This window comes from Triturus cristatus, chromosome 4_1, assembly GCF_964204655.1.
Source record: "Triturus cristatus chromosome 4_1, aTriCri1.1, whole genome shotgun sequence".
Lineage (NCBI taxonomy): Eukaryota > Metazoa > Chordata > Amphibia > Caudata > Salamandridae > Triturus > Triturus cristatus.
In genome coordinates this window covers 193,398,769-193,415,715 of record NC_140585.1, presented here as the reverse complement: position 1 = coordinate 193,415,715, position 16,947 = coordinate 193,398,769, and the positions used below count along the sequence as shown (strand labels likewise).

Below are 16,947 nucleotides of genomic sequence, written 5' to 3'. Positions count from 1 at the left end.
CCACAACAGACCGTAGTGGTACCACAGTCACAGCCTATTGCCGCAACACAAAACACGACGCAACAGATGTACCAGTATGCACAAAATGACTATCCAGAATATCAGCGATACACATGAAATAGCCTAGAGAGGGAAGTTGGCTTACCCCTTATTGAGGTTCCTGTAGATCAAGAGGGTCCTTATGTACAGAGTCAAGTATTAGGGAAAGACAGAAAGTTTCTACTTGATACAGGGGCAAGCAGAACAACTATAAGTCACGACGAAGTCCCAGGGGCACCCCTCTCAGGCTCACAAAATATTTCCCTTGGTTTCTCAGGAAAGCCTACTATTAACGAAGTATCGCAACCGCTTGCACTTACAGTTGGTCCGTTGACACGGACTACAGATCTATTACTTACAAAATCTTGCCCAGAAAACTTGTTAGGTATAAAAACATTGAAGGCTCTAGGAGCTATAATATGTTGTTCTCCGGACGGAGTACGACTATTTTTGCGTGACTTTAAAGGTCACTACGTGTCAAGAGACATGGATCACCGGTTACAGAATCTACCTGCACATTTATGGGCACAAGGCCCCACTGATGTAGGTTGTATGCACATTACACCATATCGAGTCACACTCAAAGCAGGAGTGGTATTACCACGAATGCGACAATACAAGTTACCTCCAGATGCTGTAGTGGCTTTACTGCAAATCATTGACGAGCTCATTGCACAAGGAGTGGTTGTGGAAACCGACTCCAATATATGTAATTCTCCGATCATTCCAATCCTTAAACGAACTGATCCAAAAGCACCGCCAGTATATCGATTAGTTATTGATCTGCGCGAATTGAATAAATGCATTGTACCACAATATCCCGTGGTCCCAGATATCTCTTCATTACTGACAGCCATTGATTCAGAAGCAACGTTCTTTACTGTAATTGACCTCAAGAACGCCTTCTTTAGCGTCCCAATAGATCCGGAAAGCCAATATTTGTTCGGATTTAGTTTAAATGGACGAAGTTTTAAATTCGCACGCGCACCTCAAGGATTTACAGAAAGTCCTAGCATCTACAGCCAAGCACTGAAAAGACAACTTGACAGTATCCACAGGCCAGTTAACACTGCACTGCTTCAGTATGTCGATGATCTGCTGATCACCGCCCGAAGCGAACACGAATGTGAAAAAGCATCACTGACGGTTTTACATTTTCTGGCCGACAAGGGGCACAAGGTGTCCCCTTCGAAGCTGCAATTCTGTGCCCAGCAAGTTGTGTACCTAGGGCACTTGCTGTCCAAGGGGGGGAGACAGCTCACACCTGACCGCATCCAGTTAATTGTAAACATGTCAACACCCAAGACACAAAAGGAGGTACGGGCCTTCATAGGCCTCACTTCGTACTGTAGGCAGTGGATTCCCCAATATGCATTTTTAGCAAAACCACTCATTCAGTTGACAACCCAGGAGGCAGCGACATCGACTGTCCTCCCTTGGACTCCAGAACATACACAAGTTTTTGAAGACTTAAAGAAAGCTTTATGCCAAGCACCTGTTTTAGCGACACCCTGTTACAGTAAGCCTTTTACACTCTTTGTTACAGAACGTGAAGGTACTGCTTTGTCAGTACTCACTCAGGAACAAGCAGGATCACACAAGCCATGTGCTTACTTTTCTAGCACATTAGATCCCGTAGCTCAAGCTCTTCCTGCGTGCCTGAAATCAGTCGCAGCGACAGCTCTAGCGATCAGACAAAGCGATTCCATAGTATTAGGACATCAATTGACAGTACAAGTACCACACGCAGTAGAGGTTCTCTTGAACCGGACACAAACACAACACTTGACTATAGCACGACTGACAGGTTACGAACTAACATTGTTTCAACCACACATAGAAATCAGACGTTGTAGTACATTAAATCCTGCCACACTTTTGCCATTAAGTGGAACAGACCCACTGGCACATGATTGCATCGAAGTCATTACTATTACGACAAAACCCAGACAAGACTTGACAGACGTCCCATTACCAGACCCAGACCTGACATTTTATGTAGATGGTTCATGTATGAGAACAAGTACAGGAGAGTTAGTGGCCGCTTATGCAGTCACAACAGACACCGAAGTCATTGAAACAAATTGTATTGACACATTATCAGCTCGAGCAGCAGAGCTTATTGCACTGACACAAGCCTGTATTCAAGCCAAGAATAGAAAGGTTAACATATACACAGATTCACGTTATGCATTCGGAGTTGTACACGACTTCGGATTCCTTTGGCAAGAGAGAGGTTATTTGACTTCTCACGGTGCCAACATTCAACACGGTCCCCTCATTCAAGCTCTGTTAGATGCAATACATTTACCTACTTCAATATCTATCATGAAGTGTAAAGCCCATACAAAAATCACCGATATTATTTCCCAGGGTAACGACCTAGCAGACCGAACAGCTAAGCAAACAGCACAGAATTGGACTCATGCAACTGACTTGACAAAGACAATAGTTCCGACGCCGACACACTGCATGACAGTTAGGGATCCCGCCCTTGATGTAATTGACATACAGACACATGCTACACCAGAGGAAATAAAGAAATGGACTGAATTAGGAGGGATCCAAACAGATCAGGGATGGATGATGAAGGGAAAATCTATATGGTTTCTCCCCGACTCAATAATTCAAGTTATCATTAACACAATACATAGTCCAGCACATCTAGGAGAAAAAGCTATGTTAGACAGTATTCAACACATTTGGTTCAACAAACACTTACGAGCTGCAGCCAAACAGAAAGTCCGAACTTGTATGATTTGTTGTCAGTTCAATCCAGGTAAAGGCGTACCTGTAGAGCAGGGTGGATTTCAACCTCCCGATCATCCTTTTGAAGTCCTCCAGATGGATTATATCCAGATGGAACGATGTTGAGGATTCAAATATGTCCTCGTAGTTGTATGCGCTCTTTCCCGTTGGACAGAGGCATATCCCGTCTCAGATTACACTGCCCCGACTACTGCCAAACAATTAGTTCGTGAATTCTTCCCACGGTATGGTTTGCCCCGTATCGTGTACTCAGATAATGGCCAGCCGTTCTCGTCCGAGCTAATGAAACACATTTCACTCTTGTTAGGCTATCAATGGAAATTCCACTGTGTCCGGCATCCCGAGGCAGCAGGTCTCGTGGAACGTCATAATCAGACCCTGAAAATACGACTTTCTAAAATCTGTAGAGAGAAAGGCGTCGACTGGATAGTAGCCTTACCAGTTGCACTCTTTTACATGAGAATGGTAGCACATTCTCGCACAGGGCTATCCCCGTACGAGGTGGTCTTCGGTAGGCCACCAAATATGTGGGGGACGCCTATACCTCGTAAAATCACTGATGTTGATTGTAATATGCTGACAGATTACCTTGCTTCCTTGATGTCTGCACTACAATCTTGCCGTTCACAGGTAGCTGCAGCCTTTCCCGACAACACCGAGGTAAAGCCCCATGAAGTGGTTCCTGGAGACCTTGTTTTCATCAGAAACTTCGACAGGAGGAGCCCGTTGGAGCCTCGTTGGCAAACACCAAAGCTGGTACTTCTAACCACGAGGACAGCAGTGAAGGTCGAGGGTCGCATGGGTTGGTTACACTCGAGCCATATCAAGAAATTTCATGGACTACCATCTGATCTGAACTCTCAGCCCTGCCCCCTTCCAGAGACTGATTCAAAACTCCCCCTGGTTGAAAAGACCGAATCTCAAGACTATAAACTGAAACTAAGGTCTAGCAAGTCAGACAATTCGATTGTTTAAGTCCTCTCCAAGGTGAATCGGTTGAATAAGTCTCTGACATGTATCCTCTAGACCGAATTAGAGAGAGAAATAGACAGAAACAGCTCAAGAAACATGCATACTGTAAATCACTTCATAGTCACTGTATAGTGACATTGTTGATTATGTTTTTTCTAAGTCTTTTTATTATTGCTGCAAGTATACTGTTACACATGTACTATCCTATTTTCAAGCGTGCTCATTCTGCTTACAATGTTACTGCCGAACATTCTTTTAGTGAACTACCTCCACATGAGTTGTCCTATAGATTTGCGCTGCGCAACAACACATTCATTAGTATGTTACATCATTCCCATCAGACCAGCAATGCTACAAATTGTTGGATATGTGGCCGACTTCCTCCCTATCAGAAATACAAAGGAGTTCTGCCTCTCTTTCCGTACCCGTTCACACACAATGGTTCCTGTGGAGCATGGTTTAGTTTGATTAACTCTTTAGATTCAAACACTGTAGTTTACCAGAGCAACTGGGTATGGGGAAACCTGAACTTAGTTTTGCTTAAAGCCTGTTATCCTAACAAGGAGGGACTTCCCAAAAGAACAGGAACTGACCTAGAAAATGAGGTATATGGATTAGGTAATTTTACACTTAACCTCATGATTCTGAATGTTGAATCTGAAGCTACACTAGTCTTGCCTGCTATGTCAGTATTATCAGTCAAAGGTGAATTCTGTGTAAGAAAGAATGGTTCAGTACACCTGGGTCATAGTAAATGTACTACTGTGATCGAATTCAGTGATAAAGGCAAGTCTACATTTAGAGTTTCCCGTCATTCCTACTTCATATGTGGTCATACCGCATATATACGCCTACCTCTAGATTGGGATGGTACCTGTTACATTGCATTCCTTCTGCCACCTGTTTTTCTAGCCCCTCCTGATTATCGTAGAAATACCAATCTAGTACACCATAGACCCCAGAGAGATATCCCGATTGTTGACTACACTGAAACAGCATGGGAACAATATACAGACTTCAATAAAGGTCTCTTTCCTTACATAGGTGTTGTCTCAAACAGTAAACTGATACGTAGATTAACCAGAACCCTTGAAGCAGTAGGGAATTAAACTACTTCCGCCCTAGGCAACTTAACAGAGGAGCAGTCTGCGATGCGGATTGTTGTTCTCCAAAATCGTCTTGTCCTTGACGTCATCCTAGCCGATAGGGGCGTAGCCTGTAGGGTCATCGGATCAAGTTGCTGTGTTTTCATCCCAGAAAACGCGCCATCCGTATATAAAGCCATAACTCGTCTTCACAAGATTGCAAACCAGATACATCAGAATCCAGGCACCTGGACATGGTCCGGTTGGTTCTGGAGCGTGTTGTCAGCCTGGGGATGGAAAGTCCTATCCTTCCTAGGTATTGGCCTTCTAATAATATTCAGTTGTTGCCTGTGTCTACAATGTGGACCAGCGATTTGCGGCCTGTGTGCCACATCGTGTATTCCACGTTCAAGTTTTCATTCAAGATCCCGGAAGAAGAAAGAAGAGCAAATGATGTTACATGAACAGATTGATGGATTCCTGAAGATCGATATTTCATGAAGGGTCCGTAGGGGACAAGGAGGGAATGAGGAAATATGAATTTTTATGATCAATTGTGTCCCCTATCTAGACCCCAACGGCTCCATGTACATGCTACAAGTACATGTATGTTCCCTCCACTTCAAGCTATGAAGACGCAAATACAATTGTGTCCAACGTTAATATGTCCTCTTTCAGATCTGCCATGAATGGGTCAGACATTCCGTTCCTAAGTATGCCTTGCCACCGTCTTTATATGGTATACTTTTCACGTTTTCCAGCTCTGGCAAGGTAGGCCCTGAATTCTGCCATCGAGCTTTTCCTGCTTCTGCCTCTGAATGCTCCAGCCTGGACCTGTATCTGCATCCATGAACTTTGTCTTACTTCCTGCGCGGTTAACGGTGCCTAGCCCGGCCTGTTGCCTGCCAAAACTGTATTCAGCCTTCAAGTTATCTGCTCCGCTCCTCGAGAAATGCATTCCTGTCTAGTAGCTTAGGTAAACATCCCTCCAGCTGCAGAGCAAAGGGCCCGGCCTTACTGTCTCCGTGCAAGTAATTCATGACTTTCGTTACCATGGTAGGCCCATGCCCCCTCGCATCTCATGTAGACACTTAGACGCTTGTACACGCACTAGCAGTCAGTATAGAATAGGCTTTGTCCGAAAAGACCTTTCCTTCTAGATAATATAGTTCCTTAAACACAAGATATTAGATACGATTTGGGATTAGGTTGACCTGACATCCCAGACTTCTGTCTCCTCATGTAGGGCTAAATGTCAAGTTCCCTTCACCCTCTAGTTACACGTCAATCACACGTCATGCGGCTGCGCGCGCATCTCTGCCATGTATTTCTGCTGACTTTGTAGGATTCTCTTATGGATCCACCCACTTGTGTCATCATCATAATGACGTTTTCTAGTATACGCCTTTATGCACGCCTATTGTAACGCCTTTTTCATTACGTATGTGTATTCTTATCTCTCCTCTCAGCTGTAACGCCTTCTGCATATGTCTTTACTGTAATACATTTTGCTATAAATATGATAACCTGTCAATAATGTATTGCTGATCCCTTCCTGAACCTTCGTGGTGACGGAACTCGATTGCCTGGTTCGAACCATAATTCCTTTGTAAGGAATAAATTCCCTTTTATAACCTCAAATACCACGGATTCTGCCTCTTATTTTTACTGAGTTATTCTTATTGAATTTTACCGCATAAATTAAGTCTAGGTAATTTAAATTTACCACAATAGAGCTGGTCCCTCCCTTTCCTTTAGTATAAGATAGGGAACCCTTGACATTGCAAACTAGATATCCCTGGACGACGCTCTACAAGAAGAATCCTGGCCCTTTGACTACCTACCCCTCTACAAGAAGAATCCTGGCCTTTTTCCACTACCTTGGGAAGACTGAAGAATCTCCCTTGGAGTCAAGGAGTGACTCCCTGCTTGGCAGACACCAAAAACTTGAATCAACGGTCGCAAACTTTCCCGCTCCCGCTGGAGTCCGAAGTCCCTGCAGTGCTGGAAGTGGATTTCCTGACTTCTCGATGGCCATTGTGAGTCCCCAGCAGAGCTGAGGCAAGTGTACCCCACGAGTGACGAGGAACAGCAATACCCCTGTACCATGCACTATTTTCGAGTGCAATCTTTTCACGACGTTCTACGAACTTGTGCATTGGTCCACATGTGGTCCAAGCATCCAGCAGGATCTCCACCGAAGATCCGTGGCCTACCTCGTCCTGAGTGACCGTGGGCTCCTGTAAAGTGAATCCTCACGAGGCGTCTTCGCGATCCATTGCCCGTTGGCTTGTGGGTCCCCTGAAGACTTTCTCATCAAACCAAAGGACTCCCCTGGTTGCTCCAGGCCTGCCCTGACTTACCTTCACTGGGTGAGTCCCTCAGACCTTGCTGGTCTGCACCGCTGACTTTCTTCATTTTCCATGAGACTTGCTGTTGCCAAGGCTTGTTGGCTCTAATCCGGTTGCCGATACCTCAGTAAGCTGCAGACATCATGGCACACTCCGAATCCATCTCCGGGTCACTGGCAAGTGACTGTGAATACTGTCCCTTCTGCTTTCCGGTCTTCTTTCTTCTGAATCCAGCCTTGGATTCCACTGGACACTTCTCCAGTCTTCACAAGCAGCAAATCTTCTTCGGCATTTATTGAAAATGACGCCGCGACCCGACACCAAAAGACACCTATGCACCCGGCTTCCCTGGGTGAGGTAACTCGTGCACTCGGGTGCTCCTGTGTGTGTTGGCCCTCGAAGTACTTACCTTGTAAGTGGCTTGCTTGTAGACTCTCCCGAAGTACCCTAAAACTTTAAAAATCCAACCGCGACTTGCTCCATTGAAATCAATAGGGAACCAGCGGCTGTGTTCTCACACTGCACGGGTCTCCCGTGGGTCCTTTACTTACCTGCCTTGGGTGGATTAGTGAGGCCCCAGTGATTCTAAAGGCCATAGGCCTTGTTCGCTTGCAAGTCGACATTCTTATACCTCTTTTTTAGTATATGGTCTTGTACACCCCTAGGGCCCCAGCCATATAAGTGCTTAATTTGTTGTGAAACATTGATTTGTGCATATGTTTCTGACTTCTAGTCTCATAAAGAGATTAGTAGAGTGTGTCTAGAAATAAATACATATATATATTATATATATTTGCCTGTGTGGTGTCCTTTCATTTGGTAATTCAAGAGATTATAAGGTAAAACAAGCTGCTTTACATTCCTCTGAGACTTAGCCTGAAGGCTACTCTCCACAGCTACCACTAGGATAGCTTTCTTTAAAAGGTTGTCTTAAACCTATCTACCATAAGAGTCGAATTGGACTGGTGCAAGGTGGCCACTATAACTAGTGACCAGCATATGCCAGGCCAACTTCTCACACATAGTCATCTGGATCTCTTCCTTAACTCTATCTGCGCTTACTCCTTCTGCCCCTCTATCTTTTCCTACTTTAAACTCTCTGCTCCTTCCCGCACACTCTTCACCTTCACTCAACCCCATTTTCCCTCCTTTCCCCTCGGCAGAAGGCCCCACGGCTGGAGAGCTTGCAGTGGCAAACAGTGAGCACTGCAGGGTCCCGAGCACGTGCAGAGTCCAGCAGGGTAGAGGTCAGGGGAAGAACAATACTGGCCTCCAATGGGAAGACCAGTTGACCTCCTCCCACCTCACCTGGGCACCATGGGGGCTGCTTAGGTCATGTTCACCACCATCATGGACTCAATGCATACATGGCAATAGACCCGATTCAGGCGGGAGACTCATGATTTTTTAAGTCAAAAATAGCTTTGCTATAGCGGTCTCCCACCTGAAATTGCCTCTTTTTCAATAGAAGTCAATGGGGAAAATACATTCCCCTGATATTTTTTCGGAATCTCCCAATTTCCTGTTCTAAAATGTTGGTATGTATGTCAATGTCCCAGCAGGCGGGCGGGTGGGGGGTGGATTCGCAGGGGCAAGTGAGTCTGGGGAAAGACAGTCAGACCCCAGTGGGAGGCAAAGGGGTGAAAATGGCCCTTTGTACCTGTGTTCCTCCACGGACCCAGCATCGACGCCTGGCAGGGGGGTGGTGAGGACAAAGAGCTTCTATCTGGGTAGGAAGGGAGCAGAGGTCCTATTGCCCCTGCGGCAGGCCTCCAATAAGCCATTCAGTGACCATTGGGCAGCTTGACATAACCTCATAATAGATAGACACAGCGTCCAACATGCTGCCCAAAAAATGGAATGCAGCTGGCCCTCAGGCACCAGTCCAGTTCCCACCTTATCAATTCGACCCGGAGTACTGGTACTCTTCTTGACAGTGGAGAAGTGCCGGTACTCGGCTTGGTAAATGTTAGAAGTGCTGGTACTCTGTACCGGTGAGTACCGCCCATTTAAACCACTGCTTAGATAATTACATAATATTAACAGATTAATAAAGTGTATATAAATAAAGAAGCTAAATGTACAATTGAACATTTTAAAACATAAATGAATTTGAAATTGGAGGATACAAATGTAATTAGTATCTCAGATTGATTCGTGGGAGCAGTGCAGTTGCATCAAACAGAACATAGTATCCACGATGAGTGGCCTCAATTGACTTTGGAAAATCTCCTACCTTTCTATGAAAATTTCATTTTTTAAATGTTATTTATGTGTTTGCAAATTAAATAAAATGAGTCAACATTTGTGTATTTGTTTGAATGCATTTCTTTTGTATTTTTTGTGTGTTGTTTTGCGGTTGAAATCGTCGACAATTCTTAGGCAGGAGACCCCGGCTTCCAGTAATGACCCGTGGGGGATGGGGGTCCCCAATCCCAATAATGATTCACTGGGGGTCCTCTTAATTGAGTGACTTTACAACTTGTACATTTGCAATTTTTCTCTCCTTTCGCTCCACTTGTACATTTGCAATGTTTTTCCGGTTTTATATCTCTTATGCAACTCATATAATCCAAAGTCCTTATGTAACGCAACTGGTTCTTTTGTAAAGCGCTCTGACACCTTCGTGTAGTTTAGGCTGTTATGCAAGAGAAATGAAAACTACAAGTCGGCTAGTGAGTGACGTCCCTAGGACGCGCCGTGACGCATGTGTGCACGCGCCATGCTGCGTCACAGCTGAGCGCCTCGGTGAGTTACACGTGGGTCTTAGCCGCCGCCGACTTCCGTTCCGAGAGAGCAGTGAGTTGGGTGAACATGGCCGATCACCCCGAGGGAGTGGAGACTCCACTCCGCAGGAGCCGGCGCCTGGGCGGCCGAGGCCCGCAGGGCGCTACTGTGGACGCCAACACCAGCTCTGTAGCAGAGAAAGCGGCGCTCGGGGATGTGAGAGACGGAGAGGAGAGCGTGGACAATCGGAGTGAGGGCGCTCTGGCGACTGTGGAGGAAGCGGTGGAAACCCAGGGCGCAGATGATGCGAGTGGCCCCACGGAGGAGCCTCCCTTAATATCCGAGACTCCCATGTCAGCGGGAGGGGCGCTCAGTAACGAGGGAGGCGGACACTTGGACGGCGAGAAGAGGAAGCCGCAGGAGGCTGCCCCTGTCCCCTGTAAGAGACCGCTGCTCGAGATGAAGGTGCCCCAGAATCCGGCCAACACCCCTTCTCACAAGGTGGATGCCACAGTCCCAAAGGGGAAGCCCAAATCTGGGAGGGTCTGGAAAGATCCTAAGAAAAGGTAATCGCACGGCCTGGCTGATCATATAGTAATTGCCGTATCATGCGGATTTCTGTCCAAAATCCGCATGTTTCCCCATAATCGGTGAAATTTATCGCACCTGATGATAACTAACGAACCCTGTGGTATTGTTGTATACCAGATGCAGTAAAGAGCACCTACACCTGTTAATTGGGCCCTACGCGTTATAACCCGTTCCTTAATTAATGTGACACCATTGTGGGTTCCGTGCATGTGTGACTTTTAATGCGTTGCGTGTGAAGCATAGCATGTGTGTCCCATTCAGGCAGTGCTTCAGAGGGGGCGACAACCCCGTTTCCGTGTCTAATAATAGCATTGGCTTTAAATTCCCACGGCTTGTTACTTGGGGAGGCAAAAGCTCATTTGTCCTGAGGTGCGTTCTTCACGCACTCAGTTTCCTCCCATTGCCCTGGGATATTTCTAGGGGAGTACACCGTTGAAGTGAATTTGACTCCTACAAACACATACAACTTTACCGCAGAGCCACCCACACACAACTATTCACATAGAGCAACCCACACACAAATAGAGCCACCCCCACAGAGCCACCTACACACACGCACAGTTAACCCACACACAGAGCGACCCATGCATAGAGCCACCTACAAAAAAAGCCACACACACATAGAGACCTCTGCAGCAAACACATTAACCCACTGAGCCGACGAGCCAGGATTTGATTCTGTACCCTGTAGAATACACATGGAACAACGCAGCAGGCTCACTATACTGTTATAGAAGGAAAGGAAGCTGTGTATACACATTCAACTCTGCAGCAAATGCATGAACCTGCTGAGATACAGCTGTGTGAGTGTGACCAGGGTGCAATCATGCGACCCTGACACTCATTCCTGCCTGGGTGAGTTATTCTGCACGCTTATCTTGTTTACAAGGACATTCCACACTGGCCTGTGTGAAGCAAAGGGAAAAGGTGACCAGGGCCAGTCCGGCAGGGTACACAGGTCACCCTTTCCAAATAATAACTCACACCGCGTGGCCTTGTTTGTCCCAGTCATATGACCGCAAAGAAGGAATCATGCGACAATCGGGGTGAGTCAGAAGAAGCCGAGCACGGGCTGCTGAGTGACCAAAGGGCGAAAGTGAGGCCGCCGGAAGATTCCTGGACATCTTTAATACAGACTAAACGTATGGCTTGCCAGAGAACTGTGGTTATCGTGGCAACCTATGAGCGTTATCTTCCCTCCGAGACTCGAAAAGTAAGGCACGTGTGACTAGCAAATATACGTACGCCCCCATAACAGGACAGCATGCCTCTGGCGATCTTTAGATCTATTCCCCAGCCTCCCCCAACAGGCCTGGTGCACTGTATCCACAGCAAAGGTGCAACTTATCCTTCCTGAAAGGCACTTGAGAAATCCACAACCGGACAGGACCAGCCTGTCCTCTGCGACCTAGAACGACGTGTCTCAGGACTACAGCTACCTGACCCTTGAGGCCTGGACATCTGAGGCTTCTTCCTTACGGAGGACTGTGGCCACGAGTCTCTAGCGCCACCTACAGTTCTACAAACACTTAAGTTATCTCCCTAAACACATCACATTCCAACCTTTACAAAGTTACACGCACATAGTCAGTGCCTTTATATATGGATTTATAATTTCGACTGGCATTCAGTTACAACAAATACTGGTTATACAAGGCACAGACAACGGGTGGAGGACGAGGGTAAACAAAGCCCATACAACTGCTTTCTCCCCTCCTTTCCCCCACCCCAATGCACAGACCCCCCGGAGTGGATTAGCAACTCACATCCAACCTGGGAGGACTTCAGAGCTCGACTCCGAGAAGTTTAAAGCGGGGGTTATCTGGGATATCTGCTGAGGAGGCCCAATAGTGAGGGAATACGTCCCCCGCACACACAAAGGAAAGCGCCTAGTTTCTGCCGTGACCCCCTCCTTCGCAGCTCTTAACGTGATTAAACGACGCCTGTCGGTGCGGGGCCGGCAGCTGCAGACAGATGGGGAGCAGCTGAGCACTGATTGGGTTACGAGTGTCTGCGGAGGAGGCAATTACCGAGCCCTGCCCCACCCTTCCCTGGCCCCTGCGCTGGCTACCCTCCTCGAGGCGTGGCGCAGTGTCACCAGGGAGCTCGGCCTTTCACACTGCGGGAGGCAGCTCACTCAGACACTCACCAGAGGCCGAAAGGCACTCGATAAGCGTTCAATTAAACCTCTCGCCGCTCCCAGACGCCCAAAAACACGATTACCGAGGCTTTCATCTAATGGCGCCCACTCCTCACTGGCTGAAACTCTCCTATGGCGTAATTATCCCAATTCATCAAGCTATTGCATTAATTATGTATGGGGGGGGGGGGGGAGTTTTTTTTTTAATGCAGCAACTTCCACTACGGGTTCGTTGTCGCTTATTAAATAAAGTTCTTTAAAGTTCAACCACAGAAAATGTTGCTTAAACTCGGAGGATTTTGAAGGAAATCCAGTAGCAAGCGCGTGGGGACTCCCTCTCAGCTGTGGGTGTGAGGGCGAAGCGTTGACTCCTCGGGAAGAGCCCGAGCAGAGAACAAAGGAGGCTGCGGGAATTGGGAGCCGAGGTTGCATTCCGCCCCATCGCACCTACCTTCCTCCCCGGCTCATGCTCATATAAAATAAACATGAGAACGTCCCTGTAAAAAAAAATAACCCACGCCCACCAGTGTAAAAGGGGCGAGGCCTAAAAAAGAGAAAGGAGCGAAAAAATACACCCCGAATCCGAAAAAGACGGGGATTGTTTCGACAGACAAAGCTCTTCTCCAATGGCTGACCAGCATTTAAGAGGCCAGCCAATGGAGAAGAGGAACGGGTTCAAGCCCCACTACTGAAAAACATTAAATCTCGCAAGCGAGACTGCGCTTCGCTAGCCGAGACCTAAAAATGGTGGTCCTTCCACGTTTTCTTTAGTAGCTCTTCTTAAATAAACCTATTGTGCTGACCAGTCTGTTTGGGTGGGCCGTCGTTCCCTGATCCAATAGGAGATATTGACTCTTCCATATGACAGCGATGGTGTCTGTGACCTGCATTTTCATTTGTACTACTTTGTGGCACAATCACACTTTGCCTGTTATTTGTATCACCCAGACGCCAGACTCCCTGCGGCCTGAAAGATACCAATCGCAGGGTCTTCCACTGTTCTCACTCCTGCCCCTAGGACTCCCATGTGACCATGCCAACATGCAGACCATTTCCACAACATGCTGGGTATGGTCTAGATTCCAACGCTACCTGGGTGGCTGGTTATTTGTATTCCTCTCCTCCTCAACAACCCATGGCTCCCTGTTACACAGGAACAACTGGTACAGTGTACCCTAACAGCACATCAACTTCATGCAGTGTGAGAACTCTTCATTAATGGCAGGATGGTGGCCCATACCCATGTGCCAGTCCTCACTCACCAGTGAGGACTGGCACACCTGGATAGTTTTGTTTTTCATCATGTTCATAGTGTCCTGCGCGACACACTGCCCACATTGCCTGAGGAACTTGCTGATTTACCCCCCGCCTCCTCGCCCCCCTGGCTTTAGTGATATCCACCACGGACAGTGGCAGATTAGTTTTCTGACTCTGCCTGACGCTTCGGTCGCCGGATATGGAAAAATCCAAGGCAGCCTGGGAACACGATTTGGTTCATTCCATCCCAGACAGCATCTGGTGCTACTGTTGTATGCAGACAAAATTGATCTTCGACAATCCCAGTCATGATTTGCTTCATTATAATTAATTGCACCCCACGTACACTACACCAAAAGCACTGGCTAGGCTGGACCCTGCGAGATCACATCAATGTCGCAAGTGCGCGATAGACTAGGCCGATCTTGTACACTTGACTTGGAATTGCACTGTTATTCAAGCGTACTGGGAGTCTGTTTTTGCTCTGATTTCCACCATGATTGACTAAACAGTTGACCCAGACCCATTGGCAATTTTCTACGACGCTTCGTGGCCATATCACTGCTACTGACTAAGGCACCAAATAGCTGTATATTGGGGCAGCAGCAGGATCCCTCCCACTGGTGCCTGGCTGATAGAAATTACGTTTTGTGACACTACCAGCAAACTTTATGCCTCCCTACAACCACCAACCTCCAGACCTAAGGACATGTGTGAGCCCCTCCTTGACTACCTCGCATCACTGGAACCAGATGCTGATGGTTAAACCTGCTTTCCCATTATGACTCGTTTTCCTGACCATAGGCTGTTGTACCGTATATCATTATATGTAACCATCTATGCCTCTGTGCTCAGTCTCAACATTCCCCTGTCTCCCCTTTCTAGCATCCGCTTGATTGTAATTTGCGCATACATTTATGCTTTATCTGCCTAGTCTGTGATGTAGACGCACATTTATACCTGTGATTTATGCTGCATTGTTTGCCCTTTTTTTTTTAATGGAAAATTATAAATATAATCTTTAAAAAAGTTATATATAATAGTCACACCTACAGTAAGCACTCATAGTGAGGGATTGGTCCCTATGTTCTATTAAGTTATCAACAGGTCATAAAATGTTTTGATCTGATTCTCCTATGCTGCACGCTGATCAGATTTGCAGAATGTCTGTTCGCTTCCAATTTGGTCATATGAATATCATCAGTATTTTTCTTCATCCATGCATACTTCATATCCTTAGATTTTCTGTCATGGTCAAGGATCGCCCACTCCACACATCATGGGATAAGAAGATGAAGGCCCGTCAGGAAATGCGCCTGGTCAAGGATTTTTCCCGGCAGCTTCGAGACGAGAAACAGAAAGCTAAAGAGGTTAGCCCATATGTGATTAGGGTCTGGGAATGAGCAGCAGGATTATATTGGTAATAGAAAAATATCCATGTTGGTTGTGCATTTGTATTTTGTAATCTTTCCTATCATAGACTCTGTAGCAGCAGTAGACCTAGTACGTAAAGACATGGACATTTCTGAGGAGCCGTAAAGTGTGCCTGCTACAGTATATTTCTTCTCCACTTGTAAAATATTTATTTAAATGTAAAATTCAGACTAAAAATAAATGTGCTGGCTTATCGGGCAGGAATAGTCTAAAATTGTGATCAGACACACTTGGGGTTGCAATTTATTTTATCACAAACGTGTGAATGCACTATGATTGGACTCATCCCATTAGCCATACGTTTGACAATCTTTTTTTAATCCATTATTTACAATTTGAAGGTTATTCTGGCTAGCAAGCACCTCCTGGGATCAAAGCCAGTTACACCATTATCCATACCCCATGGTATCTAGTTGCAAGAAATGCTATGGTTAGATGGGGTTGTATGGAGTCTGGGTAATGTCTGGGGCACGTTCTGCATGGGAATCCTAGACGCATTGTGTGGTTTTTTTCTTCAGTCCTTGTTGGAGGCATGCCTGGCATTTTGAGCAACAAAGACCAGTGTCATCTACACAAGCCACACATGTATAGATTCTCCTCTGGTTTTCAACAATATCTGGAGTTGATAGGTTTGACTATGTTCCAGGGACTGCAGGTCCAAATGCTTTAGCCAACTCGCATGGGGTTTGACCCCATTTTGAGTGTTGGGAGGGTTTGCCATGGTTTTAACCCTTTCAATTCCGTTGTTAGTCCTACAAAGGCACTGAAGGGCCCAATGTTATCAAAAGAAGCGAGGGAAAGCTAGATGGTAGGACTGCTGCCCATTTCCCAAATACTCCCGAATTTTTAGTCCCATAAATGACTCTTATGGAATGTCGTTTTTTTTCCCTTCCTTTTTAGGTATAGCTTTGCGGCAGCGCACATGCACTGTTTGCTTTGTGAGGCATGCTTTATTAGGGAATGCACTAGCAGCCCTGCCTACTCTCTGCCCATATGTCTTTGGCTTTGTGTTATTGTCCTTCTTAAATGGTAGCTTCTGATTAGTAAATAGGCTTGTTAGTCCCACCTTGGTATCACCATGCCTCCATTTGTTACTGCCCATGGCTTGATACAGTCTGCTTTATCTAGTGTGTGAGCATTATTTTGTTTTAGGACACTGTTGGGGACAATGGTGGCTGCTTTCTTTTGTTTTTGTATTTGCATGCTGAGTGCGGCGCACGCTTAAGGGACACCACGTACTATTCTCCTTTTTTTTTTTTTTTTTTTTTAACCTTCCTAATAAGCGCGGCATCCGCTCCAGGTACACCACGCTCTGCAATACAATAGGTGTTGCTTTGTAAATGCTTTTGGAACATAGTTCACAATTGAAAAGCGTAGGATGAATGTAAAAGGTCTGGCTGTACTAAGCAGCTCACAGCCAAGAAAAGGGAGAGCCTAGCCAAGTGTACTTGGCAGGTGGCGTGTCTCAATCGTCTGGGACCAGGGGTGTGGCTTCCAAGACATCATGAGCGGAAGGCGTGGACCAAAAGAACATTGGGTTCAGAGCAATAAGAATAGCGTCCACTTTACCCTGACACATATT

At 46.4% G+C, this 16,947-nt stretch overlaps 1 protein-coding gene across 1 annotated transcript in view; it reads left to right on the top strand.

The window, feature by feature from the left end:
- The first annotated feature begins 9,935 nt into the window (after positions 1 to 9,935).
- The window catches only part of CCDC86 (coiled-coil domain containing 86), a 48,151-nt gene continuing 41,139 nt past the window's right edge, over positions 9,936 to 16,947 (top strand). Inside the window, exons 1-2 of the mRNA XM_085651858.1 lie at positions 9,936 to 10,509; positions 15,172 to 15,301. Coding sequence (XP_085507984.1) covers positions 10,031 to 10,509; positions 15,172 to 15,301 — 609 coding nt within the window. The 5' untranslated portion in view covers positions 9,936 to 10,030. The remainder of the gene's footprint in view (positions 10,510 to 15,171; positions 15,302 to 16,947) is intronic.